The sequence below is a fragment of the Haliotis cracherodii genome, unplaced genomic scaffold (assembly GCF_022045235.1).
Source record: "Haliotis cracherodii isolate W230 unplaced genomic scaffold, xgHalCrac1.p SCAF_1, whole genome shotgun sequence".
NCBI lineage: Eukaryota > Metazoa > Mollusca > Gastropoda > Lepetellida > Haliotidae > Haliotis > Haliotis cracherodii.
The window spans coordinates 61,804,494-61,818,300 of NW_027266264.1; the positions used below are offsets into that span (position 1 = coordinate 61,804,494).

Below are 13,807 nucleotides of genomic sequence, written 5' to 3' on the forward strand. Positions count from 1 at the left end.
ACGACTGCCTTGCGTTTTTATGGTGTGATAGTCACGTGAACTTGTGAAACTATTGGATCAAGTTCGAATATGGATGCCTCCCAGAGGGTTATCGAAGCTAGGGTTATGATAAATTTCAGTTCTTCAGTTAATGCAAAGATGCGAATTCGTAGCTATGTACAGCGCCGGTTTTACTTTTCCCAACATAGATTCGCGATCACAGCGAATTTCATACTGATACACCAAGCAAGCCAAAATAAGTGAATACTAGTGTCCATTGTTGGTCAGTGTATTTCCTCTTCTGACGAAAAAACAGGATCAGACAGAGCAGCATCTGTGTCCGTGTCTGACTGGAAAATATCGGTGGTAACGTAGTCATGTTTTGAGTGATCTCCCCTTGTCGACGGTTCTGATTGGTCAGAATCCGATGGCTCATTGTCTGATCCTGTTTTCCGGTATTGGTAATCGTAGTCTTCATCATCAGAACTGGAACTGATGCTGCCATCTGAGCTGGAGCTCTCCGTGGAGTCACTGATGTGCGCGTAAGACGACACATGTAGTGTTTCTTTGAAGCTGAGCAACGTTCGACTAGCGCGTCTTTCTTCCCTCTTTAACGCTTGTCTTTCTTTCCTTTCCTTCGCATCCTTCTTCTTTCTTTCAATTTCTTCCTCATCCTCGCTGGAATCCCTCTCCTCACTGACGTCACTGAGGTCGCCGTAATCCACGGGGTTCATGCATGCCGTGCACATGTTTTGGAGGTCGTCGTAGCAGTTGATGCAGTACACCGCTTCACAGCCGGTACTGACGCAGTGCAAGAAATTCTCGTCATCGTCTTTCTTCCCTTCCTTACCACACATCAGACAAATCTTTCGCTCATATCCAAAAAACTTCAGAAGCTTCCCAATTAACGGATACTGAGCCGCCAGACGGGACCGGATGCTGGCCTTTTGCACATCCTGGTCCTTCATGTACTTCCGCCGTATCTGCCGTCGGGCAAATTTGAGAAAACCTCCTCTTGTTTTGAGAATATGATTGTACAACCACACTGCCCTCTGTTCCTCCCGACCTGGGTGGTAGCACGCTGCAATCACGTGACGTAGGCGCAAGGCGTAGGCTTCAAACACTGACATGAAGAAACACACGCTGTATATTATTGCTACAGTTTCATAGACGGCAAAGTTAGGCACCGCTGGATTTGGCAGACAGTGGGTGGTGTCTACATCAAGGTTAGCCTCGGACACAGGGTCAAGGACGGATATCAAGGCTCGGTACATGTCCGCCATTGCCCCCTCTCCCTGCACGTGTAACTTGGTGTGGGGAGGAATTGCCGAGTTGGTCTTGATCTCGAAGTGGGTTCTGATGAGAGACAGGACCCAGTACAAACCGTAGTCGCACATTAGGTAGAAGCAGCCGTGACTCGCAGCAAATATCCAGAACCCGACACCACTTGCCATCTTAAGTTTTTCCGACCTGAGAAGTCTGGGAGAAGACGCACGGCCATACTTCCTCTTCTCCTCCGGCATTAATGGGAAGATGGTTTCCTTTCCTAACTCCTGACGACGATCGTCAATTTTATGAACATGCGCAGTGATGAATACGTTATCGAAATGGCTCTTGTGGATGTATTTATATCTGAAACATACAAACAAACGTGACACCAATTGCACCAACGGTTGCTACAGAAATACAGTGACACCACGTACGTCTCCGGATTCTACGTACAGTGCATTGCCCGGATAAACAAATGTCCAGATTGACAGACCATCGGCAATGTTCGATCTATATTCGATCTGAGATTGAGGGGTTTTACGAATTAACAGGTATCACTATATGAGACAACTTTTACAATATCAAATTTTAGGCAGATATCGTTGGATTCAAGTATTATTAAAGGATAATTATATTGATGAAAATATATATTACATACTTCAGTGTGAAAGAGTTTTCTGAAGGTGAGAAAAGTGATATTTTGATTGCAGTGAACATAACACTTCATATTTCACTGCAGTGAACATCACACTTTGTCAGAACTATCGTCATACAAGAGTTACCTCCCCGCAAATTGTTTCCCATTATCGTAAGTGCCTGGCCCGTACACAAACTGTTGACTTCGCTGTTACGATAGTTCCACATTGATACGGCAAAATAATAACAGATGGTCATTTATGGAGTTTATATTACTTCTTGCCGTTTGTTATTGTCTTGAAAATGTTTGCTTGTAAACTGTAAATTTCTCATTTAACTCGTCAATTGAGAGTGTTCGTTTTTTAACTTCACCAGGGTGTATTACTTTGCTTCTAACAGAGATATTTTCACACCCGACACATGGAATATCCTGTATAGTTATTATGACTATTCGCTTTCAATCCCCACCACAACCGTTCACTCGTAAACACTCCGCCTCTTTTCAATTCGCTAGGATAAAATATGATAAGAGGAAATTTACTCAGCCCCAAATATATCCTCTTGTTTGGGGCAGTCAGTTGAACTAGCACACTTTTTTATAGCTTATTTGGCATAAATTGTTTGGTTCGGTCGATATAAGTCGGGGAAAAAATAAAATGCTAAATGAAATATTGTTGAATATTATTCTGGCACATATATTAGATAATTATTATTTGAAATGTTAAAAGTTTACATTTTATTTTTGAATTAGTTTTTAGGTTGTATAGTTTTTCTAACGCAAAGTGATAGGGCAAATGTAAACGAAGTTAAAGCAATTAATATTCTAATTTTGTCTTTAGCTCCGGTCGGCCGAATCTGTAGAAATAAGGAAATTGTGTCGCCTATTCACGTGAGTAATGATTTTAGCATTCGGAGTCACAAAATCATGTTTATTTGTTTGTTGTTTGACGCTGACATGCATCAACCAAGTCAGCGAGCCTGATGTTAAAGAGATCATCATACCTGTACATTACTGCCTTGATAATTACAAATGTCACCATGAAAGTCATGACGTGGTCGGCGGCGTTGATGAGGTCAGCGAGACGTTTCGACGTTGCTTTGATCTCTACCATGATGTCTTCCTTGACTTCCTCATAGCTCTTGGACTGTGTCATACTAAGGTTGTAGTGGTAGTCGATCGTGACGTTGAAGTAGAACATGTCGTGGACGTTGCCTAGGATCTTAGTTACGGGCAACCCGATAGATCGTCCCACGTGGTGCACGATCTCAGACGCCACAAGACAAAACAGTTCCCCTGCACGTGCAATATGACACAATTGCGCCACCAAATCCACAATTTCACAAATGAATTTAAACACCCCAAGTCTATTTCGACAGTCTTGTATAGCCTCGTCAAATGACTTCTTACACCTGCGATAGGGTGCGCCCATGTTGTGATTGCAGATATTGACAATAGAAATAAGCCAGGCTAGGACTCTTCCAATTGCCTCGGCTAATTCCTGAATAGCTCGTTTTAGAGCCAGTAAAGCCTGCCGAATAGTCTCAGAAAATTGTCTAATTGCACGGAGCATGTCTCTGATGCCGTCTAGGAGAGCGGCGACAGGTGACATCGCCTCTTCTATAAGCTGTCTAGTTTCATTTTGTGCCAAACTTTGCCCGCAGGTGGCGCTCTCGGACATTACAAGGATGTTGTGGTTGAAGTTTGTGACTGGGTGGTTGAGTATGAGAATCGTGGCGTACATCAGGAGGAAGGAGCGACCTTTACTGGAACAAAACGACGGAAGCATCAACAGCACCACGCAGCGAAACGTATCCGAGAATGCCAGACCGAGGCTGAGCACCAAGCCGAGACTGGATGATATGATCGTGGAGGTCAGCAGGGGGAGATTCATCTGTAGGGCCATCAGTAGATACAGCAGAAAGGACAACACGATGCCGCTGAAGAAACCGAGGAAATTCTTCAGACATTCATTTTCGTATGTGCCTGCAGCGAACATCCGCCCGCAGCATGATATTGGGATTTTTTTTAACCTTGGACGTGACGGTTTAAGGCAGCACGGGCAAAATGCTTTACAGCACATTTGCTTTAGTCCGCCCATGCAGCTGATGTAGAAGTCCTCATACCATGGCCGGATTGGTGGAAGTCCCGCCATTTCCCGAAGAGCATTCTCTTTAGCTCGAGCAAGTCTTTCGAGAGCGGCCTTCACCTTGAAGGCCTGTACAATCTGTTTCGCCTGTGCCATTTTCGTGCTCTTCAGTTTTCGCGTTCTATTTTAAAGAGGTTAACGTAAAACCACATCTAAAGACTGCTACTCAGTAAACGTAAGCGTGAACGTTCATTATCGTATGACGTCACCATGACGTCATGCATTGTGATTGAATTGCGCCGAATATATCGATGACGTCATGGAATGATGATACCGAATCCAACTGTATTATTTCAATACTGACGCATCCTTCCCAAGATCCTGATAGGGGAAAGTTATCAATTTTAATATATTTATTAAATCTTACCAAAGGCTTTGTTTAGCGGCAATAAGATGTTATTTTATTGAGATTGGACGTGAGATTATGCGGTCGCGTGGGGCTTTACCATCTCTTACTTCGAAATAAGGCAGCGATGCAGAAATTGATTTCATCTCTCATTTCTTGCAAAGATATGTATACTGTGTGACAGCTTTGTGTGAAGGGAACGAACAACACGAGGTCTGATATCTGAATTGAAGGAAAATCGATCTAATGAAATTCAAGTTTATAGTTTTATTAATCTTGATTTTGTAGTCACTAAACTGCTCTCCCGATTCCATATCTTACGCAAAAGCTTATTCCGTGTTGACATATTTCATCAGAGCATCTAACATTTTTTTTTTTATAAAGCCAACTGCAAAACTATTTTCCCCTGGTATTTTCTGGAACACAATATTTATTGTAAGATGTTAACACCGCAACCCCCATAATTTGAGGAACAAATATATAGTAGTCACGCACTGGGACTGTTGCTGTGGACTGAAATAAGGAGAGGTGTATACATGGGATTGGCCAGCTCCTGAGGGCGACACGTATTGTCGGAATAAGGCTAATTCGTAACTCCGACAGTGCTAGAAAGGAGTTAGTGAAAGCCACTTTCAATCGTACATCGATGGACGAAATGTACACATGCCTGCATGATACCACACAGTTCGTAACCTTGAATCGCTTTTTGATTTTAAAAAGTTTTCGAAATCGTGGGCGAAAAGAAAACAGCCTCTTGTTTCGAGGTCATCAATTTGCAACAGAACCGGTTTAACTTTCCGCAATTTTCAGGTTCGTGAATATCGATTACACCTGTTTGTACAGCATTCCCGCTTCAATTGATAACGTATTTTAGTCTTCCCTGTCAACTGAATAGGGCTTCACTCCACACATTGTTTGTTTCATAATCCGTCGATGTGGGATCTGTCCAATTTTGCATTCGGGAACTGTTTTTTTTCCGTTTTGATCGTTTTCACTGTCTGCGTCATAATTTGTATAAGATACATTGTACTTAGTGTTAAATCATCGTAAATATTATCCAGTGCGAGGTCGCCGTCTTTCTCAGAAAGGAAATTCTTGCGGACAATGCAAAAATTAAATGCTAAAACGGTTTCCAAAGGGGGTTTGGATGGGGGAGGGACTACCCCAAATGTTGTAACGTTTATACTTTTATGTCTTTGGGAATGCAATCATAGTGAATTTTGAAAAGGTTTACGACTGACCAGATTTCCCAGAATAATTTAACTTTCCCCTTACATTCTTTCAATACCAGTTACATGATAGTTGAAATGAAACAGAAATTCAAACTGCCAAAGAAAATAATTTAGCTGGGGTAAGAGTATTTTTAGCGTCACGACTGGCATAAGTTGTTTGTAAACATAACGGTCAGTCGTTTGCGAGTTATATCTCCAAGCATGGTTGTAGCCACCTACCACACTGGGGAGCTTTGACTTCTGGCAGGGATAGAATAGAGAGCTTCGCGAACGGGCTATCGCTGAGGACGTTGAGTCGCTAGTAGGACAGAGTACATGTCTCGACTGCCGTGTTTTTATATACCAAATATATTTTGGAAGAAAACAAATTGCATAAAGGAGGAAGAATACTTTATCGTACGTTGAGTTTATTGAGTTTTAATTTATGTGACTGAACTAGCTTTTTTGGGACCGATTATATCGGAAGAGTAACGAAGATGTCACGCGCTCGGAAGAAGGATGTTCTGTTAATGGTCAAAGGGAGACAACTCAATCAATAGTTTCATGCACTCGATCGCTCAGTGTTTTGTAGTTAGCTGAATGTATTCCGAGCGGACACGGGTGTTGTTTTATGGGCCGCGCACTGACGATTTCAGTTTCATTCGGGCCCACCCGGCTTTCCCCGTAACCTACACGCAACATCGATGCGACTGATTGGATTTGAGGAGCCTTACCGTTAATGGTCAAAGGGAAGTAACTATAAATCCTGTTTGCCATTTGCTTAACAGACTTACGTTCCCTTGATTTGTTGTACGCAATTAGCTCCCTTTGATTGATGGCACACGCCGTGTGTGAAGTTTTAAGCGAGACACTGCGCTGAGTTATGGAAAGGAATTAAGTTATAACTCTTCTACAAACACGATTATCTCCCTTTGACCATATACAAACCCACTACCCACTAACACGTGGTCATTACCGATATTTGTTTTGCCAAATCCTTTTTGAGAAGGATTGCACAGTTCAGGAGGAAGGATATTCAAACGAGCACACTGAGTTTTACTTCACATAACTGAACCAGCAGAGCTTCCAATCACATATAATTATTTAAGTTCTGGGCTTGAGAGCCAGGCGGCAAGTTCAGAATGGAGGTGAGGTATTTCTGTATAAATTACCACCAAAGACAATAAATAGATCTTAATTGTGCACCCCCCCTTTTAAAAAAAGCTGTATCCACCCATGGGCAGTACTCCGCTAGGTTTGATTGTGGTTCATACAAAAATTCAATATGCGTCATATTACAGAAGTTTTACATTTGAGAGCTGACTTCAATATAAAACGTTGAAACCGCTGTACACGAGTATGTACGCAAAGTGTGCACATCCTGACTTTCACGTTTATACCCCAATAAACGCGAAAAACATTTTGAAGTAAATTCTTGTCAATAGGTACGACAACAATAATAACTTGAAGGATTGCTTATCAAATCATTATATCCGTGAAGATCCGGGGCTATAATGGGCCTTCAGCAACCCACGCTTGCCGTAAAAGGCGACTATGTTTATCATTAGAGAAGACTGAAGGGATCGGGTGGTCAGGCTCGCTGACTTGGTTGATGCATGTCATCGTATCCCAATTGCGTAGATCGATGCTCATGATGTCACTGACTGGATTGTCTGGTCCAGACTCGATTATTTACAGACCACCGTCATATAGCTGGAATATTGCTGAGTGCGGCGTTAAACAACAAATACACACGCGCAGACAAAATAATTAATCATTAATATAAAAACAGCAGACAAAATACGAAAACAGTGACATCTTCAGCGCAATAATGCAACACAAGCCTCGTCTGTTCTATTATCAGCCAATAAGGAAACAGTACTGGGCGTGGCCTGATGTTTTTTTACCGGTTTACAGAAACAAACGCAAAAGAATTCCTTGGCCAACCAAATGCCACTGAATTACATGCTATTTATATATTTACGCGAGGTCAGATACATCTATCGATACTGAAACTAAACGTGCACTGTAAGGTTTCATAGTAAATAACAAGAAATGATGAAATTGAGTAAAGTAACAGTGAAATTGATCCCTCTCGTCATTCTCGGCAATATTTCGACCATTTTCTGACGTCAATGATGTAATCACTGTTGAAAAACACTCCACATTCAGTTATCTAGTCGTAAACACATACATGCATCTGCGACATTTATTTTTGTTCATAGTGGTAAAACGCATTTTATAGGGCAAAACTTGACCATTTTTGTAATAACATAAAATGTCTCAACAATCTGGCCAATGTGACCTGGGGGCACCAATGTAGTCACTCAATAACCGTTCAAATCATCATCATCATCATCATCATCATCATCATCATCATCATCATGTGACCTGGGGGCAACAATGTAGTCACTCAATAACCGTTCTTATCATCATCATCATCATCATCATCATCATCATCATCATCATCATGTGACCTGGGGGCAACAATGTAGTCACTCAATAACCGTTCTTATCATCATCATCATCATCATCATCATCATGATGATGTAGGTTCATGAGTTAAATATATTATGTATAACGCACAGTTCATTTATCTTTAGTATGTACGGTTTGCCGAGTCCTGCCGCAATTCGTTGTGCAGAGTTGCGTCGCTTCATCACAATATGATAGCGGTTTCGAATCCTAGATTGTCCCTGATAATGATTCCTGGTGTAGCAAACCCGTGCTTGTGGAGTGCCTACACCCCCGAGTACATTGTGACCGAGAACTGTGCGTGGGTTTAATCTTTGCCCAGATTACACACTGTAACCAGATTATACAGCACTGGTTGATTGTCTTCCTAACACATGTGACTGAATTCACCAAATCGATAACCTTATCACATATATAATCCCATTGAAAGTTGTCACTGCTTTTGACACAAGCAGCCATGATTTGTTCATATGCAGATTATTTAAAAGATTAGGTAACTAACATGATTGTCCAGGGTGCCGTTGTACAAAACAACCTTAGCGATACGGCTGTCGTAAGTCTATGTCAAGTTATCGGAGTTACGATCGCTTTGTACAATGGGACCCAGATAAATGTCAGTGTCTGTGCTCTATCAATCCCCAATTATGCAATGTCATATGTCTCTATTATGATTAATACCCAGGACCTATTTCTATTCCACCAAACCCTCGTTTGGAAGGAGCCGTCACCATCTCAAAATCAGAACGGCTTTCCTCTCGCTCATGCGAGTTATATGATTGGACGTTTGTTTTTAACGTCATGCCACGAATCAGGTCAAGGAATGAAGCACTGGTAGGCCATGGGGCCTGGGGTGGTCCTGATGGGAACATATTGCCCTATGTTATATACTCTTTGATGAAGGACACAAACACGTTTAGGGCATCAAACCTTTTTAGAGGACAAAAAGTAACCGATGTCGAGTTTTCTGGCTCACACCTTTTTAGTTCTAAAAACTAAACGTTGTCAAACGCGCCCCTGCATGAGACATCAACTATGCCAGTTCGCAGATGGGTAGTATATTAATTTTGCATATTCTTTGTTCTGTAATGGGCGCGTTAGCGCTCCGAAAAAAAGAAGCACTCATAAAATATTACACTGTACCAAAACACTGAGACAAGGAATCGTGATGCACCATGCCGCATTTGGAACGGCAAAAGTAGGACGTTGAAATATGAATTAGAACAGAACAATAATCGAAACGGTCCCTTCATTTTTGTCTACACTGTACTCTTCAGCGTGTTAATGAAACTCGACCTCCATGTTCATGTAAGTGAAGGGAAAGTGATTCAAGTTCCCCAACACAGTAATAGGCACCTCCCTGATTGAATTCGCACGTGGCACTATAGCCTCATATTTGTGCAATCCCACCTTCAGCTATCCAGAAATATTCGAGGGTTATATTCTCGAAACAAAACTTTCTAACTTGCTCACGTTCTAACTTTATAGTGATCTTATATTTCTTAGAGAAATACTGAAAGATTTGGCACTGGACACAAAGCTTAGCTACCAACTGAAACTTGTATATTCCGAATATCGAAGGGCACCAGTTCTACAGTTGCCTTGGACCCCAATCTTAACTCTCAAATGTGAATTTTAATTGAAAACGTAACGTTTATATACAAATTGTAAAACAGGCGACATTTTGGCCTTGTCAAACAATGAAATCATTCTTAGTTACATTTTGCGTCACATCGGTAGTGTTTCAGCCATAGAGAATGACAAGGTATGGATACTCATATTGATGTTTTGTTTATAGGTTCATCTTTTATAGAACGGTAGTGACAAATTAGTAACGAAGGTTGTTAGTGTCTGTACTGTCGAGGGCTGTTGAGTGAGTCACTGAGTTAGGTTTAACGCCGCTTTTAACCGTATTCCAGTTATATCACGGCGTGTCAGCTTAATGTGGGAGGAAAGCCCGAAGTGATGCAGGTCTCAGACGTTTACCACTTCAGTGAAACCCAAAAGCAAAGGTATGGTGCTGACAAACATAGAACCATAATCGGGGCGAACCGGGATTCGAACCAACAAGCATAGGGTTCTAGTGTGTCCAAGGGACGCAACTCTGCACAGCGAATCGCGGGCCTTAGACGACTGGGCCACCCGCGCCCCCGATGGCTGTTGAAGTAGCTGATATAATTGCCACCCGGATAGGGTATGTAAGTTCCACGTCATTCAAAGTAGTTTTATTCATGGCAGTTCTTTAAGCGAAGTAGTCATTTTGATTTGTGGCTACACGTTACAACTGTCGCAAGCGCCTCAAGAATGGCATAAGTCCTGCTGGGGTACCATGAAGATTGTTAGACGCCTCACACCTCTTTTTTTGCTTTGGAGTTTAAATAAAATGTTCTTGGATTTTTTTCAGGGTGAAAAAACCCCAAAACAACCCAAAGTGATTTCCAAAGATGTATGATTAAAACAATAAGAATAATAACAAATTTAATAAATGTTATTGTGTCAGTTGTACGTGTTATTATTTATTATGTCTGGTTATAGTTATTCCCCACACAACAGTTTGAAAGGCAAGGGTAACTCGACGAGTGTATTTTTTTTTTTGGTACAACGTCATCAAGCTACGTATTGACAAATTGAATGTTTGCGTTCGATTTCCAAACCCTGGACGATCTAGGTAATTCAGTGTAGACCAAGGTATAACCATACTTAACCTTCCTGGCACTGTCATGATAACTGATTTCGGTTGACCTAAGGTACCCTTACCTACTACTACTACTGGGGTGTGGTACTCTGGTTAGCAGCCTACAGGTGATGTCGTCCTTAAAGAAAATAAGAGTTTCATTTATTGATTCAATCAGTCACGAATATGAGATTTTGATGAAGTCCCGGGCTCGATTCCCCGCATTTCATGTGTCCACCGCCGTTATATTCCTGGAATATTGCTAAACGCGGTGTAAAACCCACTCACTCACTCACTAACACATAATGGCATGAAGTTGAACACACGGTCTGCCTGAACAGAACGGGGCAGTGTTTACCGTTAACTTGTTACTGCCATTTTCACGCCCTGTTATTATTTATGACGCTATTGTAAACATTCGTCATGATAACTGATAAGTGGGAAGGTCAGAAGACGCCTCTAACAGATAAATCCAGTTCAATTTTCTTCGCAGTACTGCCACGTGATCAATACACTTTACGCGTTGTAAACATTATTCCTTCATGTTATTCATGGTCAACATATCTGGATTCTGAAAGCAATGCATCGATGTTATCTAGAACCATACTTGTAGCTCGGAATGAAAGACAATTTATGAGAATTACGCAGTCAGCCATGACATTCCTGTTGGAAATTACGAGGCAGACAATTTGGCTCCAGCACTCCAGATTTTGAGATTGAAAAGATTCTTTTCAAATTAATTGTGTGCACTTTTCGAACACAAAACGAAAAGAAAGCACATTCCAACAAATCGTTTAACACTTCGCTGACTGGTTCCGTATATGACACAATAATGCAATCACCTCACTTGACAACGCTCATGTTTAATACGTTTTTCGTCGCTAGCCACAAGAGGACACGGTATCGAATGAAAACAAATAGTCTGAAGTTTGGGAAGCGAAACTGCTCTTGTCATAATTAAGGGCAGCGGAGCAGTTTGTCAAAAATTGTATCACCCCAAACAAACGTTAAAGGTGTACATGTAGACAGAAAACCATCCTTGTTGTAAGATGAAGCCTAGATGTTAACAATTTTTCTCTTGGCTTGTAAGTGATTCTTCACAACAAGAAACGCATAGGCAAAGTTTGAAACATTTTACAGTGTTCAATTAAAAGTGCATACTTCATTTCATACGATTGACACAAGGGTGAAACATGATGATAGTCACATGTTCTGTAGACACAATGGCAATACTGGTTGTCCTGTCACATCCGATCTGTACCAGGATTCCTTCCTGTGAATTCTCCTTTCTGCCTGCAACACGTTGGTCAGATGTGCAAGTATCCGTGGCGTATGTCGACGTTGACGCACACGTCTATCGAGTTCATCCCACAGATCCGGAGATCTGGAAGGCGACGATAAAGATATTGGCCTATGAATTATGAAGTAAGTCATCAGTGACAAGGGCTGTGTGAGCTGTGGCGTTGTCATGTTGAAACAACTCCCTCTGTCGGTTGATAATCAGAAGAAGGTGACGCTGGTCGATGTTCCGATTTGCTGAATCCCCGAACCACCACCACCAGTACAGGAAGTCAGAACTGTGTAGGATATGGCTCACCACATCAGCACCCTTACACCACCGAATCTGTCCACCTGTCGTACGCAGTTCGGTTCGTTCACATCGACGTCGGAAGATTCGCTGTCTTCAATCTCGGCGTTGGAGAAGAAATCGTGATTCATCAATGAACCAGCCTCGCCGCCAGGTTCTCAGAGTCCATGCCTGTACGGTGTTGCTCCATCGCATACGTTGTCGTCGATTTTCCCACGTCCAAAAAGTTGACGAACGTATGACAAAATGTTGACGGACGTTTGACCATTTATAGCCACACTGTAACGGCACTTGATTGTCACACTACTTGCACGTGCGTTTTCCGTTTAATTTCCTTTACATGACATTATTGTGCAGTCTTATAAAACATACTGTATAAAGCTACAAAAGTTTACAACGGTTGCGTTCATACACCAGTTAACGAACACGTGACTTACATCGTTCAATCAAAGCTATTGCATTTGTATAGAATGTTTTACAAATAAACAAAATCAACATTCTCATTATCTCCTATGCCTTTCTTTGTATGAAGAGGGTATGTAATCGTGCACTGACGCCTGCTCGTGCTATCCGCCACTGGTTTGCATGGGCCGTGAAAGTCAAGACGCTATTTCCGGTCACAGTATAAATAATTAAAATGAAATGCTGAAGTTTCTGTGTTTGTTGTTTAACTCTGCACTCAGCAATATTCCAGCTATGTGACGGCAGTCTGTAAATAATCGAGCCTGGACCAGACGATCCAGTGAATGACATCATGAGCATCGATCTACACAACTTGGTTACGATGTAAGCGAGCCTAATCACCTGATCCCGTTAGTTGCCTCTTACGGCAAGCATGGGTTGCTTAAGACCTATTCCACCCCGGATCTTCACTGGTCAAAATGTTGAAGTGGTTACACCTCTCTTTCTACGCCTTCTCTACCTCGGTACATTCTGAATTTGTTTCTAGGTTTGTCAGCACCATACCCGTGCTCGTGGGTTTCACCAAAGTGGTAAACGTCTGAGACCTATATCACTTTGGAAATTCCTCCCAACACGCTGTGGCGTAACTGGAATATTGTCCAAAGAGGCGTTAAACCCAACTCCCTCCCTCATTCACCCTACTCATATTTCCATGGCATCATAAGTTTTCGTACAATTTATAAAAAAGTAATTGAAATGTTAATTTACTGACTGTTTCGAAAAACCACTTGTCAAAGAAATCTAATTAAAATTCTGCTAGGAACAGGAATAAGGAGGTCCATCAGATGACCAACTGAAACGTTATTGACATATTTAACTCCTTGCATAATTGTGGACACCTTAATTGTGATATGACACGATTTTTATGCTTGATTAATAAAAGCAACTTAACAATCAGCGTTTCTTCATTACTACAAAATACCTGTCGATGGATAATACGAGTGGTCGTGAATGTCTTTAACCTGCTATTCGTTTTGAAAGCATAATTCTAACATACATCCTGTCTAAAATGTGGGACGTCTT

At 41.7% G+C, this 13,807-nt stretch overlaps 1 protein-coding gene across 1 annotated transcript; it reads right to left on the minus strand.

The window, feature by feature from the left end:
* Positions 1-263: 263 nt before the first annotated feature.
* Positions 264-4,127, minus strand: LOC139466884 (DC-STAMP domain-containing protein 2-like). Its single transcript, XM_071248613.1, has 2 exons — positions 2,887-4,127; positions 264-1,611 (listed from the first exon to the last, which is right to left on the minus strand). Exons 1-2 carry the CDS (start codon positions 4,125-4,127, stop codon positions 264-266), a joined length of 2,589 nt encoding a protein of 862 aa, XP_071104714.1.
* Positions 4,128-13,807: the final 9,680 nt, after the last annotated feature.